We start from the raw sequence: 25,992 nt of genomic DNA, 5'->3' as shown, positions 1-25,992 counted from the left end.
AAACATTCAATTAGCTTAAATCAATTAGTTGATCTAAAATTGGATTATTTGTGATTTTCATAGTTATCACAGGTTGTCTCAATAGGGTTGCAAACATGGCCAGAAAAATCCATGGAATATGTAAAAAAATGTATAAGTCAGAAACTTCGCGTGCCTAGCTGGTTGGGGGGGGGGGGTTCTATGACACAGACTGTGTGTACCCATTGAACCCACTCAAGGCCATCCTGGCATGGAATAAAAAGCAATACAGTGAAAAAGACTGTGAGCACCATCTGCTGGGGTAAATGCTCCAGTACACTTTAATCGAAGGTTATCTATTGTCAATAACATTGACCTTTGCTTATGTAACGGATGTGAAACGGCTAGCTTAGTCAGCGGTGCGCGCTAAATAGCGTTTCAATCGGTTACGTCACTTGCTCTGAGACCTTGAAGTAGTAGTTCCCCTTGCTTTGCAAGAGCCGCGGCTTTTGTGGAGCGATGCTTCGTGGGTGACTGTTGTTGATGTGTGCAGAAGGTCCCTGGTTCGCGCCCGGGTATGGGCGAGGGGACGGACGTAAAGTTATTCTGTTACACTTATGTCAACAATTGCAGGTTAGTATGTCACTGCAAATATGTCAACGTATAGTATAATAAGGGGTATAGAGGGTTTGTGCATTGAGTATTTCACAATTACTTTTGCAGGGGTGCTTTCATGTAATGGAGGCTGGTTTGTTTTGCCATTACTCATCCACTAAAGCCTAAAGAAGACCAAAATATGTCATATGTGAAAAAAGTTTATTACAAGACAATTTTTATGCCAATTGTTTATCCCAATAGACAGTTGAGTATTTTAGACCATGATGTCATGGTTAAAAAAACTTGGAGCTTGCTTACAAATGAACTCTGGGATCACAGTTATGGCAATCATTTCACTGTGAATACATCATGGCAATCTCCAAACGGATCTCCAAACAGCCTCTGTTCTATTCCACCAAAAGAGAGTAAAGTGGAACTCCTGTTTGGTAAGCCTACCTTTAAATGGTGATGTATGATCTGTCAGTCAAAAAAAGTTGCTTAAAAACCTCATACCTCCATCAAAAGTGAGCTGACCTATTAAACAAACGTAAGAGCAATTTGAGTGATTCCTAACCAATTAGTGGTTGTAATTAACACAGAATGTTTCTGAGGGAAAATCTTTCAAAAGATGTCGAAGACAAAACATGAAAGGTGTTCAAACAAAGGTGTGAACGTGTAATAAAACATGATTCATTTCTAGCTTAGTCACTACATACAGTAGGCCAGTCGCTAGACTACACAGCTCCCCAGACACATATAAAGGCTACACTTCTAGTGCTGTGAATCAGATATCTAGACTAGGATCATCAAATATACCAACATACCAGACCAGAACCTCTACATGGCCAGGAAATGAACTTTTTTTAATCACACAAGGTGATAGCATCTTTGCTCTTGGCTTCAGCAACACACACACACACACATGCCTCCCATTTTGCATATTTAATGCATTCATTTCACAGGCACTTAAATATAGCCCCTACCTGGAGTGCATCCCAAATGGCACTTTACTCACCATACCGTGCACTAACTTTGACCGGGGCCCATAGGGAATAGGGTTACATGTGGGACACATGACCAGAGTTATGCGTGCGTAAATGGAACATAAATTCCCTTTTTCATGGACTTTTGTCTCTCGACGCATCTGCTGACCTTAGTTAGACTAAGCATGGGAATGGCATGCTATTCACCTGCTATTTGTTTGGGGTGGAGACCAAAGAAATGAACGTGGCGAGGTGTGTCTACAGATACGCCGTATTCCAACCTAGATTTAATTCCCTAATAATTCCACCACCTTTATGTGCGATAAAGCGATTAATAAGGTCAAGCAACCTGTTGGTTCCAAGTGGAAAACCATCAAATGTATTTTTCCCAGATAGAAATAAAACCATTCTCCATGAAATGTAATTTACAAATTGATCAGAGCTATTAATAAGATGAGTAAGCCGTTTGGATAAGGGGATTGTAAACATAAATGACCATTTAAAAAAAAATCTATAAATCTTATTTTATCTTGTGATCGCTGGAGATAAATGTTAAACAAGTCAACACTGAAGCATACATAGCTTATCCCCATTTCCACAGTGAAGTTTATTAAATGTTTATTAAATGCTGACCTTTATAATTTGCAAGGATGAAAGAGACTCAGATCCTATCAAGCTCTGTCAGGATGGTTGGGGAGCGTCTCTCCAGAGACGTTAGATCGGGCTCAAGTTTGGGCTCTGGCTGGGTCATTCAAGGACATTCAGACACTTGTCCCGAAGCCACTCCTGCATTGTCTTGGCTGTGTGCTTAGGGTTGTTGTCCTGTTGGAAGGTGAACCTTCGCCCCAGTCTGAGGTCCTGAGCCCTATGGAGCAGGTTTTCATCAAGGATCTCTCTGTACTTTGCTCCTTTCATCTTTCCCTCATTCCTGACTAGTCTCCCAGTCCCTGCCGCTGAAAAACATCCCCACAACATGATGCTGCCACCACCATGCTTCACTGTAAGGATGGTGCCAGGTTTCCTCCAGATGTGACGCTTGGCATTCAGGCCAAAGAGTTCACACCAGACCAGACAATCTTGTTTCTCATGGTTTGAGTCCTCTAACTCCAAACGGGCTGTCATGTGCCTTTTACTGATGAGTGGCTTCCGTCTGGCCACTCTACCATAAAGGTCTGATTGGTGGAGTGCTGCAGAGATGGTTGTCATTCTGAAAGGATCTCCCATCTCCATAGAGGAACTTTGGAGCTCTGTCAGAGTGACCATCGGGTCCTTGGTCACCTCCCTGACCACCTCCCTCACCCCAGAGAATGCGATTCCACTGCTCCAGAGACCAATGGCGGCGAGCTTTACACCATTCCAGCCGATGCTTGGCATTTCGCATGGTGATGTTAGGCTTGTGTGCGGCTGTTCGGCCATGGAAACCCATTTCAAGAAGCTCCCGATGAATAGTTATTGTGCTGACATTGCTTCCAGAGGCAGTTTGGAACTCGATAGTGAGTGTTGCAATCGAGGACAGATGATTTTTATGTGCTACGTGCCTCAGCACTCGACTGTTCCATTCTGTGAGCTTGTGTGGTCTACCACTTTGCGGCTGAGCCGTTGTTGCTCCTAGATGTTTCCACTTCACAAGAACAGCACTTACAGTTGACCGGGCAGCTCTAGCAGGGCAGAAATTTGACGAACTGACTTGTTGGAAAGGTGGCATCCTATGACGATGCCACATTGAAAGTCAGTGAGCGCTACATGCAATGTTTGTCTATGAAGATTGCATGGCCATGTGCTCGATTTTTATACACCTGTCATTAACGGGTGTGGCTGAAATAGCCAGATCCACTACTTTGAAGGGGTGCCCACATACTTCTGTATATATAGTGAACTTAGTGCGGAAAGTGTCGCCAAACCATTTTTAAAAAAGATTCATAACTACTTTCCTAACCCTAAATTATATACAAGATCAGAGTATTTTTAAATATATCAATTTGTCACACCCTGAACTGTTTCACCTGTCTTCGTGTTGTCACCCATCTTCCTCATTATCCCCAGTGTATGTATACATGTGTTCTCTGTTTGTCTGTTGCCAGTTTGTCTTGTCTTGTCAGGTCTTACCAGCGTGTTTTCCCGTCTCCATGTCTTCTCAAGTTCTATTTCCTAGATTCCCCGGTTTTGACCATTCTGTCTGACCCCGAGCCTGCACCTTATAGACTCTGCCCTGGATTACAGACCTCTGCCTGTCTTTGACCTGTCTTTTGCCTGCCCCCTGTTCGGGTCAATAAACATCTGTGACTCTAGCTGTCTGCATCTGGGTCTTATCCTGAGTTCTGATACCAATTAGTGCTGAAACGGAGAAGAATATGTGTATATTTAGGCCTAAGTGGCTTTATTTCATTGATCCCTAATATTCTGAACTGTTATCCATATATTCCAGGGAGTCTGTCGAGAAAATGCTAATTAAAAAAGGTACACCAAATTTAAAGGGATGGCTTTAGATAAATTTACTGAAAACCATTTTGAATGAACTTCACGAGAAAATCTGTTGGTTGGAGGGTTTTCAGCGGTTGAATTCAATTTATTCAGGGCACGCATGGGAACCAGGCCTGCAAAGCCTGTTATGCACCTACATAAGGTAAGTCTGAACATCAACTTCTGAGAAGTGTGTAGGAAAGGCGTACATCTGAATCAGGCCCATAGTATATAACACAGTCTGTCTCCAAAGGATATTGTAAAATGTATTAAAACATGTATTCAATGAAATATCAGGTGCATGATACATTGGCCGTGCAGCATTTACGGGATACGGTAGAAGGCAGGGCATTCATACTTCTTGCTCTTCACCGAGCAGAGCAGCACTGTTGTGAAGGAAGTTGTCAAGGAACTAAGTTTGTGTTTATACAGGACCTCCCGCCCCCACCTCCCATCAACCAATCATGTCAATGCGGAGCTATACAGAGCCCTATGCATTGTTACAAAATTTGGGTGGCGCATGGGGATGCAGCACAAAACTCAATTGGCCTCTGCATGCCTCCAGAGGATCCGAAATTGGGTCACACCATCCATATGGCCCCTATGATTTTTTTGTTGTTGAAAAAAGCATAAATTGTCTCTTAGTTTCCCTGGCGTGGTTAACCACATACTTAGGGATGTGGCGGTGATGAGATTTTGTCAGACGGTGATTGTCAAGCAAATAACTGCCAGTCTCGCGGTAGGTAATCAAACGTTAACTAACATAAATACATTTAGCATCTTTTTGCTTCCACGCATAGTCTACAAGCCACTGATGCAGAACTTTGGAATATCTACATTTTAAAAAGTCTAATAAATCCATGTAATATAGCCCACACCATCACAATAAATACATTATTTATTTTAGACAGGTCTAAAGAAACATGATATGAAGAAAATGTAGTATATTTCAGAAGAACAGAATAGCATACTCTGAGTTATCCTTATGTTAGGTCCTGATCTGGTTATGCCATATGGCTGTGGGCTACACTAGTTCATTTAGCAGACAATATTTGCTTAGAATTCCATGGCATTCTTTTATACTATTTTATAGTATGAAGAATACAACTGAACATAGCTGAATAAAATAGAAAGGATATTTTCTCCATCGGGACTCAAAAATAGATATATTGAATATTAAAACATACAATCAACCTGTAGTGAAGCCACTCAACATTTACATTGCATTCAGTCATCTAACAGACTCCCATCCAGAGCGACCCACAGGCGCAACCAGGGTTAAGCGACAGATCTTCTATCAAGTCAAAACGGGGACCCGAACCAGCAACCTATCGGCCACCGGCCCAAGCTCCCAACTGCCAGGCCACCAACCATCCAAGATCTCCCCCACAGTTCCCTGTGATCGGGTCTTTGTCACAGGCTACAAGTGAAGACAGACACATTGGGGACACAACTGTGATCATCCTTATCCAATTCTGAGGTGCATTTTGAAGATATTGGAAGAACTGTTCAACTGTACTTTTCGTCAGTCAACAAAATGAGTAGGCCTAATGAACAGCAAAGGCAGTAGCCTATGTCAATCTACTATCCCCCCATAGTACAAAAGTTAACCGATTCTATTCTGTGTGAGGAATAAATATTCCAAGCATAGTCTGGGATGTGATAGATTCCAAATTAATACAACCACTACCATCAAAAAAAAGTTTTCAAGCAATGTGGCTGACACAACAGATCAGAACATTTAGCTTAAAATGTTGATAAACTATTAGGCTATTTCTTCACATTATAAGCGCAGTAAAGTGCATATGTTCGAAAATACTGTCAATTTGCAGTAAAAAACACCATTCTCAAACGTCAACTCCAATACAAATATGCATGTAATACTTTCATTAAAAATGTGCATTTTTATAGTATGCATGCCAGTTAAGCCCTACACTCATTGTAAAACTGATTTAATGTGCTTCATTTAAAAAAGTTGTTTGGCCACTTTAGTTACGATACAAACCTTATCAGGCCTATGGGCTTGGCTACATGAGGTGTGTGACTATTATTTGAAAAAAGTTGCAAAAAAAGGCATGCTCTGTTTCTTGCCTTACTGCACACAAGCTGGGCATCATTCACACGTGATAATATATAATTCACAAGTGATAGGATAATATTGTCACCCATCAGACTATTCTTGATTTAATCTTTTGTCTTTACATGTACTAAATAATATTTGTTTGGATTTAGAATGGACCAGGGGCAGGGGAAAAAATACATGTCATCTATGCACTTTAAATAGCGAATGAAGTATGCTTTTCCCATGGTTCATTATCATGCCAGCCAGGTAGACTATACTCCTGTTGTAAAGAGAAGCAATGTGCTTAATATTAGGAAGGTTGAGAAATAAATATAGTAGCCTATAGAAAGCTGATGGGATCCTCCTATTTTTAATAGAGAACATCACTCTGTTTCCTCACGCAATTTCTTAGCCTATTGAAATGTTGCGCAACATGAGCTCCTGGGCTCTCATGGAGTGTTTGATTAGATTTTCGAATTCATTTGCATTGATGACAGAGTGATTAGAGGGACAATAGAGTGCTGAGTACCAGGCAGTTAGCAAGTTTGGTAGCCTACTAATGATCATCAGCAGCATCAGAGCTTGGAGAATCCTAATTACCATGGTAATTAAATGGTTACGTGGAATTTGACTGCCGTCACAATTTTGTGACCGCCGGTGTGGCGGTAATACGGTCACCGTAACAGCCCTACACATACTGACGTTTTAGCATTTGTGGCACAAATACCATTCAAGTCACGGGACCGATATTAGCAATTTTCACACATCTTCAAATCATCTATTAGTGACTTTGTTGAGCTTCACAATCAATTTTAAATACTTGTGGACGTTATGCGCAAAAAATGCTAATATTGGTCCTATAATTTGAATGGGACTTTTTTTTTTTTGTCACAAATGCTAAAACGTTAGCATATGGAAACGGTGCCATGAAAACTAAACCAAAGAATGAAATATTGTCATATCTTGTCCATATGCTGCGTAAAGGGTAAGGAAACCAGCGTGTAATTTTGTAATTTGGGTGAACTATCCCTTTAAGAATAAAAATGGGATTACCCGATAAATGTATAAAAGATGCCACATTTTAACAAAAGCACCAGATGTGGCTTAATGACCTTTTATAACACCCTCTATGTAGTACTATAACTTTGCTTATGAATGATTAGTTAACCATTATGTTGTGATTGTGGAGACTATGAAGCCTTTATCATTTGTTGTTATGCCTGTTTTAAAGGTGTGACCAATGAAACAAACATCTACAAAGCACAGATGCAAAATCTTATTTTACATGAAAATTTGTTTGTGGTCCTCCCAATGCAGCCATGCATGCACATATCAAATAACACAAGCCGTTGTGACATCAATGTTTCTATTTTATGAAGAAAGCATCAATGTAAAATTGACAGCTCAAGCAAAGGCAGCTCGGATGACCTTTCTGACCTGCATATTTTACTCAAGCTTTCTCACTGGAGCCATAGACCGGCCCACTTGCCGTGCCAGAAGAAAATACAGTATTTGGAAGGCCATTTAGACTATAAAGTATTACTTATACAGTAATCTTGGTACCCTGAACCAAACAGTGACACAAGAGACTTATACAGTATAAGTGTCTACCCTGACTTGAGCATTTTAATAGTGTTACCAGTGCTCCTTTTCTCCAATGCACTTTATTGCATTGCACTTAGAGCAGGTTGGGGTTGATGCCTGCAACAATCAATGAACTGCAGATAAGAGCAGAAGTGACAGGTAGGCAGACTGCCCTTTCCTCTGCCCTGCACTCTTCAACCAAATCAAATCAAATAGATCCGTAGATCCAGGATCCAAGAGAATACACTCGACACACACACTAAGCTACAAACTAGTTTCAATAGCAGCATCAGCATCTCCCCCTACTCCCTCATCAATCTCAAATAACATGAATACAACAATACTGATAAATAATACAGTACAATTGAATAGCACTGTCTAGACCTGCAATGATTAGACTCAACAGAGCATTGTGTAGGGTCAAACATCAGATTCAGACAGCACAGTAAATCAACTGAATTATTTAAATGGCAAACTTTACATCTCAGATGTTCATTTTTTGTTAATCAAATAACATTTTATTAGTGTAATATAGCAGTGAATATCGGTTGATAGCAGCCTACTAATTGTCTTAGTTTGCCTTCGCTTTCTTAACCTTTTGCCAAGTGGCCAAAAATTGAAATTATATTTATCACAGTTCCCTAATTGCCCTTCAAGAGTAGGCTATACAGACAAGGCCACTTGAAACGACCTTTCTGGAGAGCAGCATTCTGTGAACACAAGCCACTTCGCCCTACACACACACCGTCCTCTTCAGCACCACGGAGCTGTCCGGTCCGCGGTTCTGCAAATATATAGAAAACGAACGCTCCTTACGTAGACTATTATGAATATTATTATGCCTAGTTTAATTTGTAGTATCAATTTCCAGCAACAATATATCGCATATTTCCCCATCCTATCATGTTTGGTTGACTAGGCACTGTAAACTGATTTCTAATGGGACAGCGTTTTGGACGAATAGGCTATGCTACTACACACGAGTGAGTGGTCAGCCCGATTCGCGTTCAACTCAGATTAAGAATTTAAAATGTAGCCTATAGCCTAGATAGAATACTGAACAATTACGCTATGTGATAGCAATCTGTCAATAAATAAACCCACTCTTAACAGAATATGCATATCGCTTCTGCGGCCTAGTCCCATTTAAATTGGCCCAACACCAAATCACTGTAAGATTCAGAGCTTCAGCCCTGATGGCCTTGTCGTTGGTAGCAGCATACGGCAGTTTCCCCAAGCAAATCATCTAGGACTCAAGAAAATACACAACTATGACTTGTTCAAACACATATTTTTCAATCGAAGTAAACTACGTTGGAGACATTGTTTATTCTAACGTCCCCAAGCATATAAAGCCCGTTCAAGCGCCGCTTCCTCTCCATCTTGACAGGCAGGAAATTGCATCCACCTCGCACCTCCCCCATAAACTGCCCATGATATTTCAATATGACAACATTAAACATAACCGCGACAAACGCAAGCGGCGACGGGTTTTTGCACCTACCTTTTGTAGTCGGAGGAGAAAATCCCTCCGCTGGCCGGGTCGTGGCCATATTCGGGCTCCCCGACATTCGAGGAGCCCCCTTTTTCATCATTGAAAGCGGAGCTAGCAGACATTTCAGCAGCTTCTTTGGAACACAATGATGGAGATTTAGTGCGGCGGTCAGGGCACCTCTTAAAGGCACACTACCCGCTATCTCCCCTCTATTCTCTGTGACACACCATCACCAAGTAGACTAGGTTATCCCCAACATTGGAGCTACGTAAGCCTACATTCGACATCATAAGGTCTGGGGACTCTTAACAGTTGCGTAGATTTTTGTGTGCGCCATTTCTGAAAAGTCTGCGCATGTACACAAATATTGAGATTTATAAACTTGCCATATATACATGGTTGTGTTATAAATCAGACCTGTTGTAAAACTGTGCACATGAACGAGCATTAATACTCCGTTTGGAAAACGCGCAACATTCACCCTTTATGGTGACAATAACGCCATTTATTTGCTGTAAAATGTGAAACTATTTGAATTAGGCCATGGCAGTTTCTATAATATATATATGTAGTGGCACACCAGGGGGTTTGGTCAAGACGTTTACACAGATCAGACAGAGTAGGATTAGCTCGGTTTCAATGGTGTTTATTTAAATAATCAATCAAAATTAAAGGATAGGTTTCCCCCATGAGACCCTCTCCGGGATACCGTCTTCTGGGCCCCGGGTCTTGCTGTATCATGTCGTGCACAAAAACTGAACTGACTCCTTTTAGCTCAGACACCGTGTCCAACTATACGAAAGTCACCTTTCTTTCCCCCCAATCCCTCCCTTTGTATGCTGCCCCTCTGGCAGCTTTATGGGACTCGTACAATCTAGTGAGCAATCAGCCCTTGATTTACCCACCAACCGCAATCAGCCCCAAGTAGTCCTGGCCAGAGAGCCCGTCGAAACCTGGCACGTCCAGCAGAGGGAGCCATCGCCTCGTGATGTAGACTCCCGTCTGCCACCAGGCCTCGACGAATCTCCCCCTGGTGGCTGACCTGCCTTACGCCACAATATAGTACCAGTCAAAGTTCGGACACATCTACTCATTCCATGGTTTTTCTTTATTTATACTATTTTCCACATTGAAGTCAATATGCCTTGTCTATTGCTGTTTTGGTTAGTCATTTTCTGTAGAGCCTCCAGCCCTTCTCAATATGCCTTAGCATATGTTCTACCCCCACACATGCAGTGACCACACATGGCTAAATTGGTGCCTCTAGAGACAAAACCTCTCTCATCATCACTCAATGCCTAGGCTTACCTCCACTGTACTCACATCCTACCATACCCTTGTCTGTACATTATGTCTTGAATCTATTCTTCCGCACCCAGAAACCTGCTCCTTTTACTCTCTGTCCAAACGTACAAGATAACCAGTAATTTTATCCTTTAGCCATACTCTTATCCTACTCCTCCTCTGTTTCTCTGGTGATGTAGAGGTGAATCCAGGCCCTGCAGCCCCCAGCACCACTCCCATTCCCCAGGTGCACTCATTTGTTGACATCTGTAACCGTAGAAGCATTGGTTTCATGCATGTTAACATTAAAAGCCTCCTCCATATGTTTGTTATATTCACTGCTTTAGAACACTCCGCCAACACAGATGTCCTAATTGTGTCTGAATCCTGGCTTAGGAAGGCCACCAAAAATCCTGAAATTTCCATCCCTGACTATAACAATTTCCGACAAGATAGAACTACCAAAGGGGGCAGGGTTGCAATCAACTGCAGAGATAGCCTGCAGAGTTCTGTCACTGCCTCATTGCCTGTGTGTGTAATGGGTCCGTGGTCAAACGACCACCCCTCATCAATGTCAAACTAAAACACTTCAGCGAGCAGGCCTTTCAAATCGACCTGGCCTGGGTATCCTGGAAGGATATTGACCTCATCCCGTCAGTAAAAAATGCCTGGTTATTCTTCAAAAGTACTTTCCTCTCCATCTTAAATAAGCATGCCCCATTCAAAAAATATAGAACTAAGAACAGATATAGCCCTTGATTCACCCCAGACTTGACTGCCCTTGACCAGCACAAAAATATCCTGTGGGGTTCTGCATTAGCATCGAATAGCCCCCGCGATATGCAACTTTTCAGGGAAGTCAGGAACCAATATACTCAGTCAGTCAGGAAAGACAAGGCTAGCTTTTTCAAACAGAAATTTACTTCCTGTAGCACTAATCCAAAAGGTTTTGGGACACTGTAAAGTCCATAGAGAATAAGAGCACCTCCTCCCAGCTGCCCACTGCAATGAGGCTAGGAAACATTGTCACCACCGATATACAGTGGGGAGAACAAGTATTTGATACACTGCCGATTTTGTAGGTTTTCCTACTTACAAAGCATGTAGAGGTCTGTAATTTTTATCATAGGTACACTTCAACTGTGAGAAACGGAATCAAAAATCCAGAAAATCACATTGTATGATTTTTAAGAAATTCATTTGAATTTAATTGCATGACATAAGTATTTGATACATCAGAAAAACAGAACTTAATATTTGGTACAGAAACCTTTGTTTGCAATTACAGAGATCATACATTTCCTGTAGTTCTTGACCAGGTTTGCACACACTGCAGCAGGGATTTTGGCCCATTCCTCCATACGGACCTTCTCCAGATCCTTCAGGTTTCGGGGCTGTCGCTGGGCAATACGGACTTTCAGCTCCTTCCAAAGATGTTCTATTGGGTTCAGGTCTGGAGACTGGCTCGGCCACTCCAGGACCTTGAGATGCTTCTTACGGAGCCACCCCTTAACTGCCCTGGCTGTGTGTTTCGGGTCGTCGTCATGCTGGAAGACCCAGCCACGACCCATATTCAATGCTCTTACTGAGGGAAGGAGGTTGTTGGCCAAGATCTCGCGATACATGGCCCCATCCATCCTCCCCTCAATACGGTGCAGTCGTCCTGTCCCCTTTGCAGAAAAACATCCCCAAAGAATGATGTTTCCACCTCCATGCTTCACGGTTGGGATGGTGTTCTTGGGGTTGTACTCATCCTTCTTCTTCCTCCAAACATGGCGAGTGGAGTTTACACCAGAAAGCTCTATTTTTGTCTCATCAGACCACATTACCTTCTCCCATTCCTCCTCTGGATCATCCAGATGGTCATTGGCAAACTTCAGACGGGCCTGGACATGCGCCGGCTTGAGCAGGGGGACCTTGCGTGCGCTGCAGTATTTTAGTCCATGACGGCGTAGTGTGTTACTAATGGTTTTCTTTGAGACTGTGGTCCCAGCTCTCTTCAGGTCATTGACCAGGTCCTGTCGTGTAGTTCTGGGCTGATCCCTCACCTTCCTCATGATCATTGATGCCCCACGAGGTGAGATCTTGCATGGAGCCCCAGACCGAGGGTGATTGAGCGTCATCTTGAACTTCTTCCATTTTCTAATAATTGAGCCAACAGTTGTTGCCTTCTCACCAAGCTGCTTGCCTATTGTCCTGTAGCCTATCACACAGCCTTGTGCAGGTCTACAATTTTATCCCCGATGTCCTTACACTGCTCTCTGGTCTTGGCCATTGTGGAGAGGTTGGAGTCTGTTTGATTGAGTGTGTGGACAGGTGTCTTTTATACAGGTAACGAGTTCAAACAGGTGCAGTTAATACAGGTAATGAATGAAGAACAGGAGGGCTTCTTAAAAAAAAACTAACAGGTCTGTGAGAGCCGGAATTCTTACTGGTTGGTAGGTGATCAAATACTTATGTTATGCAATAAAATGCAAATTAATTTCTTAAGAAACATACAATGTGATTTTCTGGATTTTTGTTTTAGATTCCGTCTCTCACAGTTGAAGTGCACCTATGATAAAAGAATTACAGACCTCTACATGCTTTGTAAGTAGGAAAACCTGCAAACCGGCGGCGTATCAAATACTTGTTCTCCCCACTGTATATATGATAACCGATAATTTCGATAAGCATTTTTCCATGGCTGGACATGCATTCCACCAGGCTACCCCTACCCCGGCCAACATCTCAGCACCCCCTGGAGCAACTTGCCCAACCCCCCGCTTTTCCTTCACCCAAATCCAGACAGCTGATGTTCTGAAATAACTGCAAAATGTGGAACCCTACAAATCAGCTGGGCTAGACAATCTGGACCCTCTCTTTCTAAAATTACCGCCGAAATTGTTGCAACCCTTATTACTAGCCTGTTCCACCTCTCTTTCGTATCGTCTGAGATCCCCAAAGATTGGAAAGCTGCCGCGGTCATCCCCCATGACCCTCTAGACCCAAACTGTTATAGACCTATATTCATCCTGCCCTACCTTTCTAAAATCTTCAAAAGCCAAGTTAATAAACAGATCACCGACCATTTCGAATCTCACCATACCTTCTCCACTATGCAATCTGGTTTCCGAGCTGGTCATGGATGCACCTCAGCCATGCTCAAGGCTCTAAACGATATCATAACTGCCATCGATAAAAGACAGTACTGTGCAGCCGTCTTCATCGACCTGGCCAAGGCTTTCGACTCTGTCAATCACTGCATTCTCATCGGCAGACTCAATAGCCTTGGCTTCTCAAATGACGGCCTCGTCTGGTTTACCAACTACTTCTCAGATAGAGTTCAGTGTGTCATATCGGAGGGCCTATTGTCTGGACCTTTGGCAATCTCTATGGAGGTGCCACAGGGTTAAATTCTTGGGCCAACTCATTTCTCTGTATATATCAATGATGTCACTCTTGCTACTGGTGATTCACTGATCCACCTCTACGCAGACGACACCATTCTGTATACATCTGGCCCTTCTTTGGATACTGTGCCAACAAACCTCCAAACGAGCTTCAACGCCATACAACACTCCTTATGTGGCCTCCAACTGCGTTTAAATGCTAGTAAAACTAAGTGCATGCTCTTCAATCGATTGCTGCCCGCACCCTCCCGCCCGACTAGTATCACTACTCTGGACGGTTCTGACCTAGAATATGTGGACAACTATAAATACCTAGGTGTCTGGTTAGACTGAAACTCTCCTTCCAGACTCACATTAAGCATTTCACCTCTATGGCCTATTTACTGCCTTACCTCACTACTCTTCTACATTTGCACACACTGTACATAGAGTTTTGTATTTTTATCTTCTTTTGTGTTATTGACTGTACGTTTGTTTATGTGTAACTCTGTGTTGATGTTTTTGTCGCACTGCTTTGCTTCATCTTGGCCAGGTCGCAGTTGTAAATGAGAACTTGTTCTCAACTGGCCTACCTGGTTAAATAAAGGTGAAAAAACAGTGTTTAAACCCTTTACAATGGAGATCTGTGAAGTTATTTGGATTTTTATGAATACAGGGTCCTGAAAAAGTGACATTTCTTTTTTTGCTGAGTTTATGTACACTGAGTGTACAAAACATTACCAACACCTTCTTTCAGTTGTAATGTTTTGTGCACTTTGTATATTTCAAATTAAACATGCATGCTGCTCATACAGCGAGTTCCTGTCCACATATTCTGCAATATTGATTGTATATTCTAAAACAATTTAAAAGTAGGCTAAATGCTACACTTTTATGCAAAATACTTTGTTTGTTATTGGGTTTCTATACCCTGCTTTGGATTAGGCTCTGAGATTCAACAGGCAATGATGTTGTACTGTTATCACACAGTAATAGGCTACTGTAATTTACGCATACTATCAAATATTTTACATTAGCTACCAGTCTATTTACTGTGTTGGCAGAATCTTTTAATCTTTTGCAGTAATTTATACTGTATTTGGCAAAGGACTGTGCCAGTTTCTGTAAGAGAAAACAAAGGCACATTTTTGTGTACCTTTCAGCAAAACTTTTGAATTCAACAATCTATTGCATCGACTTTCCCCCCAATCTAAATATTATGGACCTGAAATGTTATGGACCTGCAAATTCTGAAACATTGTAAAAAACAATAACAATTTCAGTACTTACAGTAGCATACATACAGTGCCTTCGGAAAGTATTCAAACCCCTTGACTTTTTCCACATTTTGTTAAGTTACAGCCTTATTCTAAAATGTATTAAACATTTGTATTCCTAGCAACCTACCCCATAATGATAAAACAAAAACAGATTTTTAGAAATGTTTGCAAATATATTAAAAAATAAAAATACCTTATTTACATAAGTATTCAGACCCTTTGCTATGAAACTCGAAATTGAGCTCAGGTGCATTCTGTTTCCATTCATCATGCTTGAGATGTTTCTACAACAGGATTGGAGTCCACCTGTGGTAAATGTAATTGATTGCACATGATTTGGAAAGGCCTACACCTGTCTATATAAGGTCCCACAGTTGGCAGTGCATGTCAGAGCAAAAAGCAAGCCAGGAGTTCGAAGGAATTGTCCGTAGAGCACTGAGACAGGATTGTGTCGAGGCACAAGGGTACAAAAACATTTATACAGCATTGAAGGTCCCCAAGAACACAGTGGCCTCCATCATTCTTATATGGAAGAAGTTTGGAACCACCAAGACTCATCCTAGAGCTGGCCGCCCAGCCAAACTGAGCAATCGGGGGAGAAGGTCCTTAGTCAGGGAGGAGACCAAGAACCTGATGGTCACTCTGAACGAGCTCTAGAGGTCCTCTGTGGAGATGGGAGAACCATCTCTGCAGCACTCTACCAATCAGGCCTTTATTGTAGAGTGGCCAGACGGAAGCCACTCCTCAGTAAGGCACATGACAGCGAGTTTGGCAAAAGGCACTTAAAGACTCACAGACCATGAGAAACAAGATTATCTGGTCTGATGAGGCCAAGATTGAACTATTTGGCCTTAATGCTAGCGTCACATCTGGAGGAAACCTTGCACCATCCCTACGGTGACGCATGGTGGTGGCAGAATCATGCTGTGGGGATGTTTTTCGTGTTCTCACACATTAAAGGGTGTGCTAATTTATGCATATATTGTATCTATTCCTTTGAAGTTGTAATGATGATTGATGTCTAGGTACCTGGTTGAACTGGGGGAGTCGGTGTTTGAACTTTTGAAAGAGAACGGCCCCACAGGAACAGGATGCCCATATATGGGTATAAGCACGTGATCAGTTCCCACCAGGATGTCCTGACAGGATGCCCAAATATGGGCATGCACACGTCATCCAGCCATAGGGTCATAAATCAAACGTTTGACGCGTGCCGTCTACTTTACTCTCTCTCTAAGGTAGTTCATTTGGGTCACGTTGCAGAAGAAAATGTTCCATAGCTTCAATACCGCCCTCGTGTGGAATATTTGTGTATAACAACTCAACATCAAAAGTAACTAACAAGGTATTCTCAGGGAGAGGATCAAGAGATTCAATGATAGAGATCATACTGCTGGTGTCCTTTACAAAGGAGGGGAGCTGTTCTGCGAGTGGTCTAATAAAAAAGTCAACAAAAGTAGATAGAGGTGCCGTTACTGCATCAATGACCGCTACAATAGGGCGCCCTGGAGGTTGTGTAACATTCTTGTGTAACTTCGGCAAAGTATAGAAAGTGGCAATTTTAGGGTGTTGAATAGCCAAAAACGTTGGTAAATGTTGGTAATTACATTTTTGCATCTGAGCTCCTAGAGTGTTCGGCTCTCTTTTATTTTCAAGTTCATTCATTATAGTCATTTGTGCCATGGCTGTATGTAAAAAGAAGTCTGAGTCCTTGACTTTTTTTCCCAGCTGCGTGTGTTTGGAGGAGACATCTGTGTTCCCCTCGACATATGTTGCTCTGTAGAAACTTGTTCTCTTTCCAACTTGAATCAATACAACTATATACTTAAATCTCTCCTGTTCTGAGAATGTTTGCTTATTTCATTACTTCCATTTGACAAGAAATTAGCACGGGTAGACGAGGAGCCTCACTCAAGCGGTCATCTCACAGCAGTCTCGCGAGAGTCATCCCGCCTGTCCTAGCTTAACAATGGACCAATGTAAAGAGTATAAAGAGGTATACTGAGGGGGTTCCTACAGATGCAGGAATGTAGGAACGACCCGAATTGCAAGCTGCAATTTCACCCATCTCGCTAAGTTAGATAACGCTTTGATATATCCAGGGGAATAGCGTATCTCCTTTTATAAACATGTCTCGCCATAGCTAACGTTACCTGGCTATATACAGGACATGTGCATTTGTTTATTCATTAAAATGAGTCAGTCCATATATATAGCCTAAGTTGACAAATTTCCCATGATGCTTAATTAGCCTACTCGCTGCTTGAATACGGACACATTTCTCAATAACACCATGTATCCTTGTAGGCTGACTGTATTAGACTAGTTTACGATATGTTTGCTATGTATTGTTCTAGTGGTAGTGTGATACACTCATCTTGTTGGTTGGAGATGTCTAAAAAGACTCATAAGCCCCATAAGGGTGTGGATGTCCCGATTGCGGACATTTGCCGCAGGAGTTTGGGCTGCCAACATACCCTGATGAAGACAGCTTGGCTGTCGAAACGTTGGTAATTACATTTTTGCATCTGAGCTCCTAGAGTGTGCGGCTCTCTTTTATTTTCAAGTTTTCTACTCCGCTAGCCAGCACCTCGCCTAAATAGGTGTGCGTTTCTTTTTCTTCTAGATTATAATGAATGAACTACCTCAGTACCTGAAAAAAAAATCAATCTCTACGGTCAAGCAGGCCCAGGCTGATTTGCAGGTATCGGTCAGTGAAATCAAAATCAGTCTTGATTAAGCAGAGGAGAGAATATCAACATTGGAGGATGACAACATAGAACTGAAAAATGAGACTGAGAGTGACAGAAAAAATATGAAGATTTATGGAACCATATGCAAGATACCATCAATAGAGATCATCCCCAAAACATCAGACGGGTGTTCCTGTGATAGAGAATGGAGACAGTGAAACCGAGAGAAGGAGTGCAAACAAGTTGTTCGGGAAGCAATTGAACTGGAAGGTGATGCGCCGATCCTATGGCCCGGGTCGCGGACGAGGGGAGACGAGACCGAAAAGACTGCTGCTCGTTCGCTTTCTGGGGGACACGGAGCGAGAGAGAAGGTGTTATCTTCTTCTTCGGCGGGGTTTATCGGCGGTTGGCAGCCAACGTTATGGTGCATTACCGCCACCTACTGTACTGGAGTGTGGGCCAGAGACAGGGAGAAACTAAATCCTACCTGCCAGTTTCTCTTCAAAAAGACAAAACTAAATATTTGAGATGGTATCTAATGACGTTCTACTCAATATACTCATTCAACTAATTTCCTGTATCCCCATATCCCTCATACTAGATCTCAGCCTCTCTTTTTCCCTCTCATACTGCCCATGCTGTATCAATACATGCTCCACTGTCTCTGTTTCCTGGCAATAATCACACTTTCCTGGGATGCTTTCCTATCACATTTAAAGTCTTATTCAACCGGCTGTGTCCCACCCTTGTAAAAATAGCCTCTCTTCTGTCCCATCCTGCCGTCGACCCTCCTCCCCGACTTTCCTCTGTACTTGGAATAAATGCTTGACCTTAGTTTCTCTATTCCATTGCTCTTGCTATCTTTGCACTACCGCTGTCCATATCAGTCCCATCTCCCTCGCCTGGGTATTACCCACCCACCCCAAGCTCGTGTTCTGTCCTTGCTCATGTTCCCAGCATGCCTGTAAAACCCCTTTCGCAGGATGAGACACCCCAAGTCTCTGTAGGTTGATCCAATAATTCATTCCCAGCTGCCGTCTCCTAATCTGCAATGGCATATCCCCCACCTCCACCAGCCTTTCCAATGAGGTCCGGACTGCCGAACCATACGCTATACTGCCATAGTCTATTATAGATTGGATCAATGCAACATACATGGTCCTCAATGAGGAACGCCCAGCCCCCCACTCCTTCCCTGTCAGACAGTGCATCACATTTAGCACCTTCTTACACTTTCCCACCACTCTCTCAATGTGTTCTGCCCAGGTCAGCCTAGTGTCAAAGTATATACTCCAAGGAACTTGAACACAACCCTGGTTTCTCCCATATAACCTCAAGTGTACCTCATCTCCCACCTTCCTCCTAGTATAGAACAGTGTCTGAGTTTTCTACAGAGAACCTGAATCCCCACATTAATGACCACTTCTCGAACTCATCAATTTCTTCCTGTACCTTCCTGACTATGTACGCCAAATGTCTTCCCCTCTTCCATAAGGCCCCATCATCTGCAATATCCCAATATCCGTCTGTATGTGAGAGTAAACATAATTGATCATGATTGAGAACAACAGAGGACTAATCAGGCTCCCCTGCAGTGTACCGTTATCCTCCAGCTAGCTGCCTGATAGAGACTTCCCCACCCCCAACCTGGATAGACCTTCCAAACTGTCACGTTCTGACCATAGTTCTGTTATTTTATCTTTGTTTTAGTATGGTCAGGGCGTGAGTTGGGTGGGCAGTCTGTTTGTTTTTCTATGTTGGGTTTTGAGTTCGGCCTAGTATGGTTCTCAATCAGAGGCAGCTGTCAATTGTTGTCCCTGATTGAGAATCATACTTAGGGAGCCTGGGTTTAGCACCAGCGGAGAACATCAGCCATATCCCCGGTGAGTGTGCATATTCACTGGGTCAGTGCCCCTTTTGTTTGTTTTTGGACAATCTTTTCTCCTCCAGGTTAGATGCAGGTCGTATTGTATTTGTGTTTCCTCTTTTCGCAGGCTGATTATATGGATCAGCCAGCATAGTTTTTATTGATCTGTTTGTCAGTGACAGCAGAATTGGCTACCCTGTCATTTTTGTAGTATTAAAAAAAATGTGTGCGCGCACTTGGGTGTTCGGTTCCAGTACGAAATTACATCTACTTTCTCCCCTGGACCATGTCTTTGTGCCAACAAACGATTGGATTGTCTCTAACAAATCAGAGTATCAAAGTCAATGATGAATTTTCAAACTGTCGTTTTACCCATGTGTGTTCTGGCTCTGGCCCAACCCATTGGTTTCTAGGAAGATCAGACTGGCCCGAATGTGTTCCCATTCGGTGAAGGGTCGGAGGTACACGCTCATTGTGTGCTTTGCCCATGCTTCGTCAAAGGGCAGCGTGGTCCATTTTGGGCGATTCTGGGACAAGGAGAGCTCTCCTTCAAGGAGTGAATGGGAGTCAATTGAGTGCTAGCGCAAAATCCCAACATTAGCATGAATTTTATGAACAAGAAATACAACGTTACAAATCTTTTCCAGGATGCAAGACTTAAATTGTTCTCTGTAATATCGTATAGCTTTTGAATCGTGACATTACGTACTTCTGAGGAAAATACTCAGGTTTCTCATACTTTACTGTTACTGAACACTACTGTACTGAACTCTACTGTACTCTAATTCTACTGTACTGAACTCTACTGTGCTGTGTTGTACTCTATTGTGCTGTAATTTGATGTCCAAACTTGTAAAACATCTGACATTTGTGATTGGTTCAGATCTGGTCCGGTCCAACCAAATTTGGTCTTGTTTGGGGGCAGAGCTCATTCAAATAGCCATTGTGTAGAACAGGGCTGGGCAACATGCGACCCCCATTTTGAAGGCCCTCAGTCGGGGTCTCAACTTGCGAGTTAGAATAGTACAATGCTTAAGGTGCAAGTTCAACATTTGGTTGTGCATCAGTGTCAGTCACTGATAGTCCCATGTCAGCAATTATTTATTTTTTGATTGGTAGCAGTCATGGTCGAATTAGAGGCCGGGGGCCCCCATTGATTTTGATAGTCAATGTCACTGCAAACATTTCACTGCACCCTATAGAAAAATGCGTAGAATTGCAGGAAATTCGCTGTAAAACAAAATGTGTATAATTGTACGAAATTAACTAATAAAATGGAAAAATTAGCTCTCTACTGTCAAGAGCAGGGCAGCTAATGTTTTCCTCCCAAGGTAGGATGTGTGGTGGTGTATGGATGTGGGTACGCAGAACTGCGAGCCCCTCATGAGGAGTTCAGATTTTTTGTGGCCCCCACCCCCGTCAAAGTTACCCATCCCCGTGGTAGAATAATATTCAAATATGCAAAAGAAGGATATTGCATATTTATACCTTTGTGTGCCTATTAGGATACATCACCATGAAGAGAACGACATTCATATCCATAATTAGGCCTTTCTCTGCAGTAGAGATCAGGGACCCATGATGAAATTCCATTACTGCAGTTTTGTTACCGGGTGTAAATCCACTTCACTTACTGTAGTTCAATAACCAAAATATATTTTTGTGTCATGTCACAGCTGACACCCCATTCTTTCTGCAGACATCATTGCATCTTAATTCGAGTAGGCTGTCATTGTAAATAAGAATTTGTTCTTACTTAACTGACTTGCCTAATAAAATAAAAAAATGACTTGATGGCAGCTTTGCACACTCTTGGCATTCTCTTAACCAGGTTCACCTGGAATGCTTTTCCAACAGTCTTAAAGGAGTTCCCACATATGCTGAGCCGTTGTTGGTTGCTTTTTCTTCACTCTGCAGTCCATCTCATCCCAAACCATCTCAATTGGGTTGAGGTCGGGTGATTGTGGAGGCCAGGTGCAGCACTCCATCTGATGCAGCACTCCATCACTCTCTTTCTTGGTCAAATATACCTTATACAGCCTTATACATCCTGGAGGTGTGTTGAAAACAAATTATAGTCCTACTATGCACAAATCAGATGGGACGGAATATTGCTGCAGAATGCTGTGTGCCTTGAATTCTAAATAAATCAGACAGTGTCGCCAGCAAATATTGTAAATATATTATGATCTTAGTTCACTAAAGTTTATTGCAACATACCGGCCGCCAACCTGTTTTAATTTCTTTCGGTGATACTAAATATGCAGTACATTATTCAATCCAGGAGATGGAGGAGTTGTATAAATAGGCACAGTCTAGGAATCGCCAGTGTTGCCTCTGCAGGCACTGTTGCCTCTCTGCAGGCTCTTGTCTGGTTGCTGTCCAGAAAGTATGAGGAATTGGGTGATGTGCAAATGGAATTCATGGGCAGAATTTCTGGCAAAAGTATATTACAACTGATTTACAAATGCACACCTTGCTGTCCACTTAGTAAACTGTGATCAGAATTATTATTTGTTTTACTTAAAGGGTAGGTAACATTAATGTAACAAATATGTAACATATGAATTTGCATTAGTATACACATCAAAAGTCAGACTGTAAAGTTACACCTCACCTTTCTATTTTTCAAGTTAATACATAAAACCGATCATGTTTTTCGAGGGTGTGATGTAATATGGAGGACCCAGCAAGCTGGCCTATTGCCTATAATGTAAACCCCAATAGAAATAACTTCAAATGTATAACATCAAATAAAATTAAATAATTTGCACTCATTACTACAGGTTTCAATGACATTTTCAGCCAACTTACAGGCAAATACTTTATAAATGTATTGTTACAAATCAACTTGCAAGGTTGCTAGCCAACTAGCCTGCTAACGTTATCCTATTAGTCTGATAATGCTACGTTGGCACTGCATGAGTTAGCCATTAACATCTAGCTTACAGCTACATTGGGGCGGCAGCGTAGCCTAGTGGTTAGAGCGTTGGACTAGTAACCGTAAGGTTGCGAGTTCAAACCCCCTAGCTGACAAGGTACAAATCTGTCGTTCTGCCCCTGAACAGGCAGTTAACCCACTGTTCCCAGGCCGTCATTGAAAATAAGAATATGTTCTTAACTGACTTCAAATCAAATCAAATCAAATGTATTTATATAGCCCTTCGTACATCAGTTGATATCTCAAAGTGCTGTACAGAAACCCAGCCTAAAACCCCAAACAGCAAACAATGCAGGTGTAAAAGCACGGTGGCTAGGAAAAACTCCCTAGAAAGGCCAAAACCTAGGAAGAAACCTAGAGAGGAACCGGGCTATGTGGGGTGGCCAGTCCTCTTCTGGCTGTGCCGGGTAGAGATTATAACAGAACATGACCAAGATGTTCAAATGTTCATAAATGACCAGCATGGTCGAATAATAATAAGGCAGAACAGTTGAAACTGGAGCAGCAGCACAGTCAGGTGGACTGGGGACAGCAAGGAGCCTTCATGTCAGGTAGTCCTGGGGCACGGTCCTAGGGCTCAGGTCAGTTGAAACTGGAGCAGGAGCATGGCCAGGTGGACTGGGGACAGCAAGGAGTCCTCATGTCAGGTAGTCCTGGGACATGGTCCTAGGGCTCAGGTCCTCCGAGAGAGAGAAAGAAAGAGAGAAGGAGAGAATTAGAGAACGCACACTTAGATTCACACAGGACACCGAATAGGACAGGAGAAGTACTCCAGATATAACAAACTGACCCTAGCCCCCCGACACATAAACTACTGCAGCATAAATACTGGAGGCTGAGACAGGAGGGGTCAGGAGACACTGTGGCCCCATCCGAGGACACCCCGGACAGGGCCAAACAGGAAGGATATAACCCCACCCACTTTGCCAAAGCACATCCCCCACACCACTAGAGGGATATCTTCAACCACCAACTTACCATCCTGAGACAAGGCCGAGTATAGCCCACAAAGATCTCCGCCACGGTACAACCCAAGGGGGGCAACCCAGACAGGCCGACCACAACAGTGAATCAACCCACCCAGGTGACGCACCCCCCCCAGGGACGGCACGAGAGAGCCCCAGCAAGCCAGTGACTCAGCCCCGTAACAGGGTTAGAGGCAGAGAATCCCAGTGGAAAGAGGGGAACCGGCCAGGCAGAGACAGCAAGGGCGGTTCGTTGCTCCAGAGCCTTTCCGTTCACCTTCCCACTCCTGGGCCAGACTACACTCAATCATATGACCCACTGAAGAGATGAGTCTTCAGTAAAGACTTAAAGGTTGAGACCGAGTTTGCGTCTCTGACATGGGTAGGCAGACCGTTCCATAAAAATGGAGCTCTATAGGAGAAAGCCCTGCCTCCAGCTGTTTGCTTAGAAATTCTAGGGACAATTAGGAGGCCTGCGTCTTGTGACCGTAGCGTACGTGTAGGTATGTACGGCAGGACCAAATCAGAGAGGTAGGTAGGAGCAAGCCCATGTAATGCTTTGTAGGTTAGCAGTAAAACCTTGAAATCAGCCCTTGCTTTGACAGGAAGCCAGTGTAGAGAGGCTAGCACTGGAGTAATATGATCAAATTTTTTGGTTCTAGTCAGGATTCTAGCAGCCGTATTTAGCACTAACTGAAGTTTATTTAGTGCTTTATCCGGGTAGCCGGAAAATAGAGCATTGCAGTAGTCTAACCTAGAAGTGACAAAAGCATGGATTAATTTTTCTGCATCATTTTTGGACAGAAAGTTTCTGATTTTTGCAATGTTACGTAGATGGAAAAAAGCTGTCCTCGAAATGGTCTTGATATGTTCTTCAAAAGAGAGATCAGGGTCAGAGTAACGCCGAGGTCCTTCACAGTTTTATTTGAGACGACTGTACAACCATTAAGATTAATTGTCAGATTCAACAGAAGATCTCTTTGTTTCTTGGGACCTAGAACAAGCATCTCTGTTTTGTCCGAGTTTAATAGTAGAAAGTTTGCAGCCATCCACTTCCTTATGTCTGAAACACATGCTTCTAGCGAGGGCAATTTTGGGGCTTCACCATGTTTCATTGAAATGTACAGCTGTGTGTCATCCGCATAGCAGTGAAAGTTTACATTATGTTTTCGAATAACATCCCCAAGAGGTAAAATATATAGTGAAAACAATAGTGGTCCTAAAACAGAACCTTGAGGAACACCGAAATGTACAGTTGATTTGTCAGAGGACAAACCATTCACAGAGACAAACTGATATCTTTCCGACAGATAAGATCTAAACCAGGCCAGAACTTGTCCGTGTAGACCAATTTGGGTTTCCAATCTCTCCAAAAGAATGTGGTGATCGATGGTATCAAAAGCAGCACTAAGGTCTAGGAGCACGAGGACAGATGCAGAGCCTCGGTCCGATGCCATTAAAATGTCATTTACCACCTTCACAAGTGCCGTCTCAGTGCTATGATGGGGTCTAAAACCAGACTGAAGCATTTCGTATACATTGTTTGTCTTCAGGAAGGCAGTGAGTTGCTGCGCAACAGCCTTCTCTAAAATCTTTGAGAGGAATGGAAGATTCGATATAGGCCGATAGTTTTTATATTTTCTGGGTCAAGGTTTGGCTTTTTCAAGAGAGGCTTTATTACTGCCACTTTTAGTGAGTTTGGTACACATCCAGTGGATAGAGAGCCGTTTATTATGTTCAACATAGGAGGGCCAAGCACAGGAAGCAGCTCTTTCAGTAGTTTAGTTGGAATAGGGTCCAGTATACAGCTTGAAGGTTTAGAGGCCATGATTATTTTCATCATTGTGTCAAGAGATATAGTACTAAAACACTTGAGCGACTTGCCTGGTTAAATAAAGGTAAAAATAAACATTAAAGTAAACCAATGTTTTGGAAATACACAATGCCATCTAACCAGTTATCAAAGAACGTTAGCTATTTGCAGCCGGCAAGATAGCCAGTCAAATAACATTAGCTATTTAGCCAACTATCTATTAGCTTAGCCAGCCACCATTGTTATGGTTGGCAACTGGAGACCAGCTAGAACACAACTAACACAACTAAAACATAACGCATTTTAAAATCAAAGAGAGAGCAGGTACTTACAGATTGATGTTTGGGGCCCATGTGATGGTAAAACTTTAAAAGACTGCAGGCTGAGTTAACTACCAAAGGGGAGGCGGGAAATTCAGAGCTCCGAGACAGGATTGTGATGAGGCACAGGTCTGGTGAAGGGTGCCAAAAAAATGTCTGCACAGTGGTCTCCAACATTCTTACATGGAAGAAGTTTGGAACCACCAAGACTCTTCCTATAGCTGGCTCCCCAGCAAACTGAGCAATCGGGGGAGAAGGGCCTTGATAAGGGAGGCAACCTAGAACCCGATGGTCACTCTGAATGAGCTCCAGAGTTCCT

The 25,992-nt window shown here is 42.8% G+C and overlaps 2 protein-coding genes across 6 annotated transcripts in view; one reads left to right on the top strand and one right to left on the bottom strand.

Annotated features, from left to right (window-relative positions):
• The window catches only part of LOC118396354 (AP-3 complex subunit beta-2), a 96,500-nt gene extending 87,156 nt beyond the window's left edge, over positions 1 to 9,344 (bottom strand). For 2 of the 5 annotated variants that reach the window (XM_052465369.1, XM_052465370.1), the window contains exon 1: positions 9,149 to 9,343. In XM_052465369.1, coding sequence (XP_052321329.1) covers positions 9,149 to 9,261 — 113 coding nt within the window. In that variant the 5' untranslated portion in view covers positions 9,262 to 9,343. Of the gene's footprint in view, positions 1 to 9,148 lie in introns of all 5 variants that reach the window. The other 3 variants (XM_052465371.1, XM_052465373.1, XM_052465368.1) reach the window with 2 other exon arrangements.
• prdm11 (PR domain containing 11) overlaps positions 1 to 25,992 on the top strand; it is a 362,582-nt gene that overhangs the window by 274,109 nt on the left and 62,481 nt on the right. The window lies entirely within an intron of this gene.

Source organism: Oncorhynchus keta, chromosome 17 (genome assembly GCF_023373465.1).
Source record: "Oncorhynchus keta strain PuntledgeMale-10-30-2019 chromosome 17, Oket_V2, whole genome shotgun sequence".
NCBI classification, from domain to species: domain Eukaryota; kingdom Metazoa; phylum Chordata; class Actinopteri; order Salmoniformes; family Salmonidae; genus Oncorhynchus; species Oncorhynchus keta.
The sequence above is the reverse complement of the archived record's forward strand: the minus strand, read 5'-3'. Positions and strand labels throughout refer to the sequence as shown.